This window comes from Nilaparvata lugens, chromosome 6 (genome assembly GCF_014356525.2).
Source record: "Nilaparvata lugens isolate BPH chromosome 6, ASM1435652v1, whole genome shotgun sequence".
Classification (NCBI taxonomy): Eukaryota; Metazoa; Arthropoda; class Insecta; order Hemiptera; family Delphacidae; genus Nilaparvata; species Nilaparvata lugens.
Window position 1 is genome coordinate 38449633 of NC_052509.1, and position 14309 is coordinate 38463941.

General features: G+C 35.1%; 1 protein-coding gene across 7 annotated transcripts in view; it reads left to right on the plus strand.

Annotated features, from left to right (window-relative positions):
• The window catches only part of LOC111043535 (WD repeat-containing protein 47), a 248489-nt gene that overhangs the window by 201678 nt on the left and 32502 nt on the right, over positions 1 to 14309 (plus strand). Inside the window, exon 2 of one of the 7 annotated variants that reach the window (XM_039430734.1) lies at positions 12065 to 12121. The exons of the other annotated variants lie outside the window; for them this stretch is intronic. Within the exon in view, the coding sequence (XP_039286668.1) occupies positions 12065 to 12121 (57 nt within the window). The remainder of the gene's footprint in view (positions 1 to 12064; positions 12122 to 14309) is intronic. 7 annotated transcript variants of the gene reach the window in all.

The window sequence follows — 14309 nt, forward strand, 5'->3', positions numbered from 1 at the left end:
AAATAAGAAAAAATCAAGTTTTGAAATTTTCCACCGAGGTGTGTGTGTGTGTGTTTTTTTTTAATTCTTTGCATTCATGGATTCATATAATTAACGAGTGATTATTTCACTAATACGATTATTTTTCGTATTCATAACTAACTCAATGAGTATTCAGTCTTTTTCATTACTGTTCTTAGTTTACTTGGACTGTATATTTTTTCTCTAAAGATTTATGGAACAACGAGGATAAGTTTCTATCAATCATGATCTCTTCTATTCTCGTATTCTCCAGTTTCACAAACATTCCGGTGTTTTCCAGCCTCATTTTCTCACTTTCCTTGTGTCTTGAAAACTGAAAATACATATTTCCGGCGATTAAGCGAGGCTTCACTAATTTTGCTCGATGTGATGTTTCAGTTCAGCCTGATTGCACTCAAAGTATCGCGGATCGAGATCCGACTTGAAAGGAGCGCTCTGTTCTGCTCTTCTTTGCTCTCCCTCTGTCGATTTGCTCTCTTGTCTCTTCCGACCAGATTATGCTTTCTCTGTAATTACCACTAATTTCCCCCATTTATAGGACAGTTTCCCTTTCTTTGAGTTTGTTCTCATAGACTGGTGCTCTATGCTTTTCCTACTCCATAAAATTATTGTGCTATGAATTAGGCTTTGTGAGAAAAGTGAATTTGCTATTAGTTAATTATGGATATTGTAGAGAATCCTTGACGGAAATGTTGTTGGTTATTGCGTTCAATACATATCTCTAGAAATGGTATTGCTTTCATAATTTGTTCCATTGTTTTCATGATTTTGTGAGAAAATTTATCTTTGTAAATGATTCTGATAGAGTTTCATATTGAAATTCATGATCTTTATTCGAATAAGTTGATAGAATATTTGAAGGCAGATCCTATCCAAAAATAAACACTTAGAAAATTATTGTAATGATAATTTATTATTTTTTTAGTAGAAAAAAGGTTCGCCAAACATTGATCAGAACTAGAAATTCATCGTTCTTCGTTGAATTGAAAATGGCAAGAGAATTTGAAGAAACATTTGAAGATGCTAAACAAAGAGAAGTAGGTTTCAGATAGAATGGGAACCACTATGGTGAACCACACGAAATTGGGAGCAACGTTGCTGAATCGTTGATCAGAATATTGTCCACAGTTGATTAATTATGAGGCTTAATTCATATTTGTACAATACACCTGGTATATTCGCCAACGTCTATTGGTGCGGGGGTTGATGGGGGACTCATCTGTTCCAATTACCATAGGACTATTTTCGTGCAGTTGACTATAGTTCCTGTTTGTCCATTCATCTCTGATCATTATCATTACCATAAAACATCCAGTGTACAAGTCAAAGACTTATATGAACATCACCCTCAGCAAAATCAAAGCAATTGTGTATCTGTGGCAAGTTCACTGTCAAAATATTGTTATGAACAACACAGTATAACATACAAATCCTTTTATCCGATCTCTAAATTTATTGTAAAGAAACTGTCAGCTACCAGCACAAGTGATAACAGGTTTACAGTCATAAGTCTGATGGCAGAAAAGTTTTTAACAGAGGCATCAGTGAGTGGAAGCAAAATAATGCAAAGGACTCCAGCCACCGACATCTTAATTTAATTGCTAGTGTCAAGCTACAGTAGCGGTCAGCTGGAGGAACCAGTCTGCTACTAATTAAACCACCTATTGGCTGCTGGCTTTCTTCTTTATTTAACTATCGGTTGACCCCAATGACCTTCCAGCCAATATTTCCTGAGGCTATTTGCTTGCGTAGTTTGTTGGTTAGTAATTGTTCAATTAGCAATAAACATTTTTGGGGAGGTGCTCTGAACCGCCTCAATGTCAGCTTGGTAGCAAGCATGTTATTAGTTTTATAGTGATGAGTGAAGTTTGTATTAAGGATGAAAATATCGCACAATTATTGGTGAATTTTATTGAATTGTTGGGAAGGGCAGGGGCAGGCAGGACTCCTGAAATAATTGCAGTGTACGGAGCGTGCTTTCATAGAATTTATTGCAATCGTAACTGAAGTGCTCATTATTTCATGGATGCTATATCGTAGATGTAGTTTGTATACTGCTGTCTATTTGTTGAACAGAAATTCCCCTTAGAATTCTTTACCGACAGACGAATATAATATATTTGGTGAAATTCACTTTTTTCGGTTCTTATCTATAATTACATTGTTGAAAAATATTTATTGAGATATAATTTAAAAAATAAGTATATTTCTCCAGTTGAATAGTTCTCTTTCAGTACTCCTCCAAATCTATACATTACAGAATCGTGATTTTCTTCTCACAAAATTTATTCTATGTCAACTATATATAATGGTGTGTATTCTAAACAGAATACCCTACGACCAACTAGAGATAATTTTTTGTTTTCAATTGAATCCAGTGGGGTTCTCAATACTCGGGGACTTGAAACTGAGTATGAACGTTTTTTGAAGAGCAGTGCTTTCCATAACCTTCGGTTGTGTAGCGAGTGAAAAAATCACATGAAGACAACTGATCGTTTGACAACTTAATGGATGTGTTTTCCTTCAACATTACTGTCATTTTTTTAATAACCGTAATTTTCACTGTTGATATTATTTTTTGTTGAATGATATACTTAATTCTCAATAGAGAACATATCTTGAAAGAGATTGTTTCAAAATTTCAGATAATTATTATTCTTCATCCAACATTATTCTTGTTCCAAATGAGAAATATTTTGTAATGAACTTTTTCGTAATATTTCAACTTCAAATAACTGCTTCAGCTATCTGCGATTGAGATACAATCTATGTTACTATTGTAAACACAGAGTAATGCTTGAACATTACATTGGTATCCTCATACTAAGTTGCAGCTTTTAAACAAGTTCAAGTCATTTTTGCAACCCAAAACAAGTTTCAAGTATTTTTGTTGTTTAAAACCGGTTTGATTTTAATTTTAATCGCTATTTAACGATTCAAAAAGCTGTTACTATCCATTCTCCACACTAGGGCATGCATGTAATGCAAGAAGATAATATGCATCGTGGGTAATGATTTTCACAGTGGGCTATTTTTGGATACTTCAGTTCGTAAATAAGTTTTATTTATTAGCTTGATGAAACCTATTCTCGAAAATAACACTCTCATTAGTACCCAATGGCTCTCATTAAGATTAGTTAGAATTGATAGCAACTATCAAGCATTTGAAAATAATTTGATAGCAAAGGATTATCAGAATAATATGTGTATCTTGTTTCATCTTCCATTTATATTCTTCCTTAAATACGTATCTTCACTTATTTTATGAGTCCTGTATCAGAAATTATTGGAATAGTGATTGCGCTAAATTATTTTCGTTCAAAGTATAGTTTCCAACCACAAGGCCATCTCTCCATTGAGACATAACAGAAATTATGTACCATTAATATCCAAAGTGGAGCGAAGAATTTGTAGGGAAAGTGTGCATTAAATATTCCATGTTTGGGCGTGATACACAGCTTACTGTTCTCCTTGTATTTGAGATATCTACCTGGCATCAGATGTTATCTCTTTTATGCGCTGCTGTGAGATCATAATTTGGAATCGCCAGGATTCCTAATTCGATGCACATCTCTGTTTTATGGTTAGATAGAGTACAGTTACACACTACGGTAAAGGCTTTAAGTCAGTGGTCGATTTTTAATATCTAGGTATTAAAAGTGCAAAACTACTAGAAGCTTCCAGAACTAAATGTGCATATGTGCTTTGTGAAATGATAGGTGTACTTGAACGTTTACAGGTGAAGCACTTAAATAAGTGATTATCTTTTTATATCTCTTTTTACTGCAAAGAAAATCAAGAAGGTGTCCAGGTGCCAGGTGAAATCTGTAGTGAAATGCTGTGATAGTTGATTCATATTTCAGACAGTGTTCTAAAACATCACGAGTTAATCCATATTCCAAGACCCACCTAAGAAAAGGTTAAACCTTATAAACTGGATAAGATAATCCTACATATTGGATAAATTATTACAGTCTTGGAAAAATATGAGGTGTGACATAATATAGTCTCATTCATTTTTCATTGTACTGTTCTTAAATGGTTACAGTTCTTGAGGCTCACCTACTTCTTTATGAAATAACTCTCATCTAGCTGATGTTTCTGAAAAATAATATTTCTAGACTGTAATCCTCCCAATCACAAATTATTGCTCAACAGAGATTACTTTTCTTTCATAAAATTCATTCCACTCAAAATTCAAATCATCTCTATGCAAAATTCAAATCTGAAACCTTAGTCCTGAATCTTCAGTGTCTGAAATACTTTTGATTTAGTCCAATGGTGGAATGAAATGTCAATTTCAACTATCAATATCACATTCAATTGATGACATCCTTAAATGTTGAATTCAGTATTCAATACAATAATATAGAAATACTTGTGAAATTATTCACATTCCAAGCTGTTATTTTTTAAAGTAATTGTGCTTTTATAACAGTTTTTTTATTTTATTGCAATATTGCAATAAGAAAAATGTTTACAAACAGTATTCAATAAATTGATGAAGTATCTTCATCTCTTCATTCTGATTGTAATTCTCTTTTATTCTCAAGAATTCGTGATTTTCAAATTTACATTTTTTTCTGGTAATTAAGCAATGTAAACAATAAATTTTGAATGTTATCAGAGACAATAATTATCATATCAACTTATTCGGCAATCGAATGATGTGATTCACTTGCTTATCAATAAACTTGAAACTTATTGAAATATTGTATTGAATTAGAAACTTGATTTTTGAATCGAATTCTCTCAAGGTTCATGTTTATTTAATGAATGGGAATGGAAAATGTCACTCAGATCCTACAATCTTGGCATCAGGCAAACTTAGAATTTTAAGAGTTTTTAGATGTTATTGAGATTCTGGCTGATTTAATAACATATTAGATCAGCTCGATTTCCGATTTGAATTCAATTTATGTAAGTGATCACTTTACTCCCAGAGACATAAACATATAAATAATTCATTAGGAATAAAATGAAAGTGTCTGCTTGGTGTTAACATATGTGCTCGTGCCAAGGTGTCACTTCATTTATCAAATTGTTGCCTCTTGGAACATCAGATTCTATCCTGTTGGTACGAAGTGGCTGAATTTCTCAAATAAAATGAATGAAGCCAAGTCTATGAATCAAGTCTATGACAGTGGTGATTATTCATCCAGTGTAGTGGCTACTTGCTAATAGTTCAGTCTGGACCAGGAGAGATTGTGTATGTAGATACGAATCTAGGTATACATTTATTGATAATATTAGACGTTGACTCCACTACTTCACAGTTGATTTATCTCCTCATTTCTGCCAGGTTATCTATCACTGGCGCCCGAGTAAATAACCAAGTCTACTCCAACAACAGGTTGTCGCTTACTTCATGTTTAAGAAGAGATGGAATTGCTGTAGCTAAATAGGAGTTAGGTCTAGTCTCCAGTGTCGTAGTGTTGAGTGATGGTTAATTCCGGATCAGATAATTTTTTCTATCAACTTTTCTATTCAACTCTAATTAGAAGTACAACGTTTTCAGATTTTTTAGTAATGTTGTGTTTGTGTAGCTCTGCAATAACAAAAATAGTATACCATGAAAAATTATACTACTTGACGTTTTAAAAGTAGTATAGCAAACACTTCTAGACATTTTAGAGAATACAATAAGTTAAAAATTACTACTGGTTCAGGAGTATGGTCCATTCTTTCAATATACTGTAGGCCTATAATCCTCTAGTCACTGAAATTTTTATGCTTCAATGTGTCATTATTTTTCTATTTCCATCCATACGATCACATGTATTGATATCTAGCTGGCCTGGCGAACATCGTACCGCCAAACAGTTAATGCATCTCATGACAAACTTTAGCTGGATGCACTCCTGAGGAGGCGCGATGCGGCATTTTGCATCCAGGTGCTTCTTGCTTATTGGTTTTAATGGAAGAACTCACACACACACACACTGAATCGGGCATGGCGTGGTATGGTATGCTGTTGGATGACGCAATGAACAGGATAACAGCTGATTTTATTTTTGTGTGTGGTCAGCTCAAAAATCTTCTGCTATAATGATTACATGTAAACTTTGAAGGACCGTAGTCGGACAATAAGTTTTATAGGCCATAAACCTGCTCCTGAGCATAACAAACACAACTAAAAAAAATCATCAAATTCGGTGTACAAATAAAAAAGTTATTAAATGTCAAAATTTGAGGCTCGATTTTTATTTATATAGATATGAATTCAATTCACAAGCTGGATAAATAACAAACACATCGGAAGGCTGGAACGTGAATGAACTTATTGTTCTCGATTTTCTGGTTATTTGATATTATATATAATCTATTAGAAAAGTGAGACATTTTGTGTTCCTACAACTAATGCTCACTATTCAGATCACTGTTACTTTCTCCTTTGAGCTCCTCCCTTTACTGTGAAAGGGGGTGACAGGTTTCAGTAGGAATCCAATCACATTAAAGTACTTCCAGCCAATCAGAACACTCCATGTCAAAGGCTTCCATTTTGTTCCCATACTAGTTGAATAAAAATTGAATTATTATTAATCTCCACTGATCCAATACTACATCACTAGATTTATTGAGCATTCACTCTTTGCTAGAGTGTACTGGAAATTAATAAATCAACCTATTGATTCAACTGAATTAAAACATCAACAAACATTAATAGGCTAATTATATGAATACTTTTATAAGAAAGTTTCTAAATTTATGTCAGTCCCTATCTGGATTAAATATCACCAACTTATTATTGTTGAATTGAATGAGGTTATCAAAATTTCGCTAGTTGTCGGTTGTTCGAGAGTTGAAGATTGGAATGTAAAGAGGGAGATAGCAGATAAATGTAATATTAGAGTAGACATAATCAATAGGGCAATCGCATTTGTAAGGTTTGAGTACATAGAAGGCACATCTGCGTTTTCTAATAGGTTTTGGTCGACTGTTTAGTGTTCAGTGCAGAGCAGAAAGCCCAGTTTGAGGGCGATCGACCGGCAGCCTTCTAGAGTTCTAGCTCACCTAAACTCCAATCTGCACATTTCTGTATGTCTTTTCCTTATGCAACTCCTCCTCTTCCCCTTCCTCATAATTCTCATCTTACTCCTCTACTTTTCTTCCTCCTTTCTTCCTTTCCCCTTCTCTTTACCCTTTCCCTTCTTCTCCTACTTTTCCCGCACCGCCTCTACAATATTTTCGCCTCCCTGTCTCTCTCCTTCCTCCTATCTATCCGCGCCCTCCATTCCTTTTCTCATTTGTTTTTTTCCTATTCCTCAACTTTATATTCTCTTCCCTTCATATTAATCTACTTTTCCCTCCTCTCTTTCTCCCAATTCTACTATTACCATCCCTCTTTCTCCTTATCAATGTCTTCTTCTTTTTTAACCCTCTCTAATTTTTCCTTACTTTTTCACAAACTCTTTTGCCCTATCTACTTTCTTCATATTGTTTCCCCTCCTTTATCTCTTTCTCCTCTCTTCTATTATCATGCTCTCCTTCCTCCTTTCTCCCTCTCTTCATTCTTCTCGTTTCTCGGCTTCCTTCTAACTCTTCTGCCCCTACATCCGTCATCCTATCCTTTCTGTTCTCCTCGGTTTCTCTACTGTCTTCAATCTTCCACTTCAACTCTTTCTTCAATTTTCTTTTCTATGCCTCTCTTCACATACATTATAATCTTCTTAATCTTCCAATTCCGTAGTCTTTCACATTCTTCGCTCATAAAGTACCATTTTTTCCATAACCATACTTTCAAATCATTGTCTACATCATTTCCTTATCTTTCTTTATTTTTCCTGATCTTTTTCCTCCTTCTTCCTCTGCTCCATCTCCATCTTCACATAATTGCTCTTCTTATTCTTCAAATGTCTTTTCTTAATATTGCTCTTCATTCCATTCCAATGTCTCCGTCTCCTTCTCATTCTTATCTATTTCCACCTTTTTCATCTTGTCTTCGACTCTCTCCTTTCTTCTTCAATTACTCTTCATTATTTCTCCTCTTTCACTCCCTACCCCATCTCCTTCCTCTGAATCTTTTAGCTTTGTTCAAGTTGCAAGAAGCAACCGGAACTCTGACATCGATTTTGCTTTTGAGATTCCGCGATTATTAATTCTTTCGGTCCAGGCTGGAACCAGTTACCGCGTTTTAGTTTTATTTTTCTGTCCGTCTCTCTCTCTCTCTCTCTCTCTCTCTCTCTCTCTCTCTCTCTCTCTCTCTCTCTCTCTCATACACTCAAAGCCCAACCAACACCGAAACGATTGCGTCCTATCTAGATTATCAATCTACGTGTTTAATAGCGACTATTTACTTAATCAAAGCCCTTGCGTATTGCTAGATTACTGGTTTGTCAATTGTGGTATCACCCCAGCCATATATTAGTAGTTGTCGAGTGGAATATGTCTCACTCACGAAGTCCAACAAATCATGGCTTGCACGTTGTAATTTTTTGCCGTTTATCGTAGAAAGAACCCCCACTTTGATCATAAACTAGAATTAAAATCTCGTACTCTGGTTCAGGGATTTGTTTATTTGTGAAGCTTTGGTTCATATAAGTGCCATATCCATTCAGCCAAATTATACCTATGTGAAGTATTCAACTGTTGTATGCAAGGTTATGGAATTGTAGGGTATTGGATATGTGATTAGAATAATGTGGTAACGGAAAAATTAAATTTGTTCCAATTGAAGTCTCTTCTGAAATACGTTTTGTTGATTTTTTAGTGTAAAATATTTTCATTCAAATTACGTTAGTAAATAGTACAGAATATTTTCATTCAAGTTGCAGTAAGTAAAAACTTATCATCCTGCGAAGGTAGGACTGAAAATGGAATAATATGATTGCACTCATAACATTCAAAACTTGATTGGAATTCAAACAGCAGTTCATTGTCTTGTTGTCTTGTTATTATCCTCACTTGACCTCATGTAATATACTCTGCAACCTATTTACAAATTGTGTGATTACTATACTGTGATTAGTTCACAAAATTGTATCTTGGTTGAACTTGACGTATCGTCCACTAATCTGTACGAGGTACGATCAACTCTCAGTGGCTTTTGTGTTTCCAATGTAATTTGCACTTCTCAGCCGAGAGCAAAATTTCCAGTTTGTAGGCTCAGTAGTTTGGGCTGAGGTGTGATTTCAGTTAGTCGGGACTTAGATATAGAAGAGGTGGCAGCACATTTAAACAAAGCAATGTACAGGTTTCACCCTCGTTTTATTTATTCATATTAATTTATAAAGCACAGTTTAACAAACTTCAATAATTAAAACATAAATTCAAATCTAAAAATTATAGTTCATGCCTGAATTGTTGTGAAGTAGTGAAATCTATTGATCAGAACAACTTATTCAAATCACCCATTCAAATTCATACGATGAAGTTATAAATATTCACGTCATCTCCACCAGCATAGCCCACAGCCAATGTTCACAGGTTTGTTTTTTGTGGAGAGCAACTCAGGTGTTGAATGCTGTCACTATCAAAGAGAGACCGCTGCCAATGCCAATGCCGCCCAATGCCAATGCCGCCCATGCCCATGATACCATCGCCGTTCAGTCAAAAAGTAGACAACAGAATGATAAGAATGTGGCCACTTAGCTGCTGTTAATCGGACTCATCATTAGGAAGAGATTGATCTGGTCCGGTGGTGAGGGGTTCACCACAATCACCATTATCTTTATCTTCTTCTTCTTCTTCTTCTTCTTCTTCTTCTTCTTCTTCTTCTTCTTCTTCTTCTTCTTTTTCTTCTATATTAGCAGTTTCGTTTCCTCATATCACTTCTAGTTCTAGTAGTTGACACCACATAAGTTTCCCACTTCTCACGTTCCGTCTTCTACTCCTTCCTCTTCTTGTTCCTCTTTTCCTGCTTTTGATTTCCATCCTCAAGTTTTTTCTGCTTCTTTATCAAGACTTCTATAGCATTGTATTCTCCTACACTCTTCATTACTTTTTTTGAACCAACATTTCCTCATGCATTCTCCCACCCTTCAACTGTTGGCCCCTTGTTATTACTTTCCTCCTTATTTTCTTCGTCCGTTTCTTCTCTTCTCTCACCTCTCTTTCTTCTTTCGCTGATTCTATCTCCATGATCCTTTTTCATCTTCAACGATGCAACTTTTTCAATTTTTGTAAGGCTCCTTGAAAGCGGTTTACCCTCCTCCTTCTGGCTTTGGCATCCTTCTTCCGTTACCTCCTCTCTCTACGTATCCTACTTCTTTTTTGTCTATTCCCATATTATTTTCCTCATAAATGTTTATTTATTTTTTTCAATTTTGCTTGGGCTGTCTTGTCCTTTCTATCCTCTACTGTCTACTCTTTCTTCTTCTCCTCATCCGACAAAATCCTTCTTTCCTCCTTTTCCTAATTCACTCCTTCATCCCTCCTCTCCCGTACCTTGTTCCTCTTCATCTACTAAATGGTTTACATTTTTCTTTCACCATTCTCTGTTTTTTCGAGCTTCATCTTCTTTTCATTCTTCCAATCCTCCTCCTTTTTTATACCTACATTCTCTGTTATCCAGAAAAGAACAGGAAATAGTTGATGCTGCCGACGATAATAAGAAGGAGAAACAGAGGTAGACAGACAGTCAGAGAGTAGTAGAATCGCTTTCACTATTTACGGAAATATGCCCTGTCCGTCAGAAATCGATACTGTCCACTAAGAGATGGATTTGCTGAGTTTTCGGCCGCAAGAAAATAGCCATGATATCCACTCGATTATGGTGATAACCCATTACTGACCCATTAACAGGATACTGGTTTATGAAGGAGATCCTTTTCAAAAGAAGAATGAATGAGAGGAGTGGAAGATGAAAGGAGAGGAAGGAGTACGAAATAGAAGAGATGAAGAAGATAAGTGATTTTCAGTCATAGCAAAGCTGAATCCAATACTGGTTTTCAGTAGTTTATTAATAGATATGTGGAAATATAATTGAAAGTATTTCAATACCTATTTTATAAGTTAATTCAAGTTATGGTGCAATGGACAAAACAGAACAATCAGTTACAAAAAAATGAAGAAATATTATCAAGTAAATTAAGAAATATAACTATTGTTATTGATTGTTTTTATTGTATGTAAAGGATTAATTTTATATATCCCTCAAATAGCTTACAGCTAGAGGGATACTATCGCACTTTTGTAATTTGTAATATTCAAATAAATAAAATTAACGTATCTTGTAAATGTGAAAAAGAGAATATTTCAATTTATTGTTTTCTTTTGCTCTATGGATGCTCTTGAGGCTAATCATACAATCATGATTCATCATTTTGGTCTCCACCATTGCCACTTTTAATCCAATTCAACATTTTATCGCGTGAAAATGTTACGGTATTCCTCCAATTCCTGATTCATTAAAGCAATGGAGTTTCTATTTTTAAAATTTAGAAAGATTCATGATACTGGTTCGAATTGTGTAATTCTGTACAGTGAGCGTATTACTTAGACTGAATAACTCTTGAGATAATAATTGTACGGCTTCGGATGTGGTTGCAGTAGTAGCAGTGGTTGCAGTAGTAGCAGTGGTTGCAGTAGTAGCAGTGGTGCAGTAGTAGCAGTGGTTGCAGTAGTAGCAGTGGTTGCAGTAGTAGCAGTGGTTGCAGTAGTAGCAGTGGTTGCAGTAGTAGCAGTGGTTGCAGTAGTAGCAGTGGTTGCAGTAGTAGCAGTGGTTGCAGTAGTAGCAGTGGTTGCAGTAGTAGCAGTGGTTGCAGTAGTAGCAGTGGTTGCAGTAGTAGCAAATATTTCCTGCACAAACTGAAATCAAGAAGTGATCAATGTGTCTGATGTGACCAGACTCAACTGCTCACTTGATTAGTTGAATCATTGATAGTTAGGACCTGTTTCTTTCTTAAATTTTTCTTTTTGTTATTGAGAACCTGATACAGGTGCCGACGAGCTTCTGTGGCAATACGGCTTTGTTGTATGCTAGTTTCTCTCAGATTGAAAAGTATTTAATTATAAAAGTAATTACTAAGTATTTGATTAAAATATATATTTTCAATTTTTTTCCAATTGATATTTTTGCTCATTTGAGTTATTTTTGTTGCAGGTACGATTATCATCATCATCATCATCATTACTCAACAATTCCATTAATCAGATCCCAGTAAGTACCCATGTAAAAATGCTATTAAACAGGCTGTTTCTTACCTGATTCATTTGAACGTGAATTTCGCAATATTAAATTGAGTTTTCAAGTGTTAAGCCAGATACACACTCTTCGATTTTTCGACGTACGATTTTTTGACGTCCTCATAAATCCTATTATATTAAACAGATGATTTTTGCCAAGTTCCGTTTAATCTGGTAGCTTTCATAAGGACGGAAAAAATCGAACGTCCAGAAATCGTTGTGTCAAGCCAGTTATTCACACCTCGATTTTTGGAAGTAAAATTTTTAGCCGTCTTTATGAATTCTACCTGATTGAATGGAACTTGACATACACATGATCTCCTAAAGGAGCGTATAGACTTCGCTCTGCTCCGCAATCGAACGTCACACGAGCAGATCGATTGATGATCACAGGTAGAGCAAGAGTGAAACACCAACAGAGCGAGTATGAGTTCGAGCTTGGCAAGTTCCTAGGTCGAACTAACCAATAGTTGCACATGCGCGGTTAACGTTTTTGTTGGATCAGTTACGATCTCTGTGTTAGCATATAAAATTATCAAAATTAATAGTTAATATTATCAAATCATTAAAATTAAATAATGTAAAATTATAAAACATTTTTAATAATAGGTACCAGCATATTAGAAATTAGAAGAAAGAAGCCAAACACCCAACCACGCCATTCACCATTCAAAACATTGACAGACATCACCTTTTTTGTAATAAAACATCAACATCAATGCAACAAACATAATAATTATCATAAATCTATAATATAAACATAATTAATAAGCAATATCGGGGACCGAGCTTCGCTCTGGAGTACAAAAGCATAAAAAATTTATTACGAAAGAAGAAATTATAATAACATTCATAACATTCATACAGAAATGTTCTATCTAATCACCGTAAATTGATATTAATTTTCAGAGGAATGCAAAAATTTCCCTCACAAAGGCCCAGTTGCACAAAAGCTGGTTAAATTTTAATCCTGATTAACTTCACGTGAACCAAATCAGAGAAGACCATTTCAAAAATATGGATCTACTGGAACTAATCAGGATTAAAAATAACCCGGCTTTTTTGCAACCGACACTAAGCACCTGATTGAATGATTACAAAAGTTCAACATATGAGTCATAGTTTTGACACAGTCTCACACACATGAACTCGCTCACTCACTAACTTCCATCACCAACAGACGACGAAATAATTATTATCAGCTGTTTTTCCAAGGATGAATAATAATTATCCTTCTAATATCCTCCAGCGCGTTTTCCCAGTGATGAGACCTAGTGCAATCGAATCTTTTTATTAAAAACCAACTATGTTCTGAATTTCGTGAGAATCGTTAGAGCCGTCTTCGAGATCCGGTGAAATACAAACATATAAACATCTAAACATCCAAACATCTAAACATATGAACATAAGTTGCTCGTTTAATAATATAGGATAATGTATTTTATGCTACCCAGGAATCCCCCTGGTCAGAATATTTTATTTAGTTTTGTCACCCGATCAGCTGGATTGAACGTTCCACATTTTTGAGGTTAGGTTGTAGCGAAGTCAACCGATCATCTTCGAACATAATATATTGCGAACCTCTAGCGATCCCTTGCGTCGTAACATCTCGCGTAACTTTCATGATCGGAGCGAGTGCGGAGCGTGTTCGAGCAATGAAAATTTCACCCCCTACATTGAAGCTGCTATAACAATGAAAGGAATACTTGGAATAGTGAAATAATACATCATTTCAAAGAAAATTAAATGTTCTACAAACCTAAGATAAGCATCAGTTCTTATTATGCATTGTTGGAGAGTTATAAGCCCTGAAAGAGCAAAACAAATGGATAAAAACCATTTTTTCAACAATTAGACACTTTCAAGAGCGAATATCTCGGGAACTGTTGGGAATATCACAAAATTTCACTGAACAAAAAGTGTAGAGAATTTATCAAACTTCTTTTTTGAATAGTTAGTTATGACGGTTGAACGCATTGTTCTCAAGATATGAGCGTGGAAGCAAAACGCTGAAAAATGCTACTTTTAATCCACCCTCATCCCCTTAGCACACGAGTTAGGATAGGGACTTTTGAAATGTTCTCCTCCCAACTAGTCTCAACAAAGCTGCAAAGTCAAAAATTGTGTTTAAAACATTCCCTCCAAATTCCTTTGTCAATTGG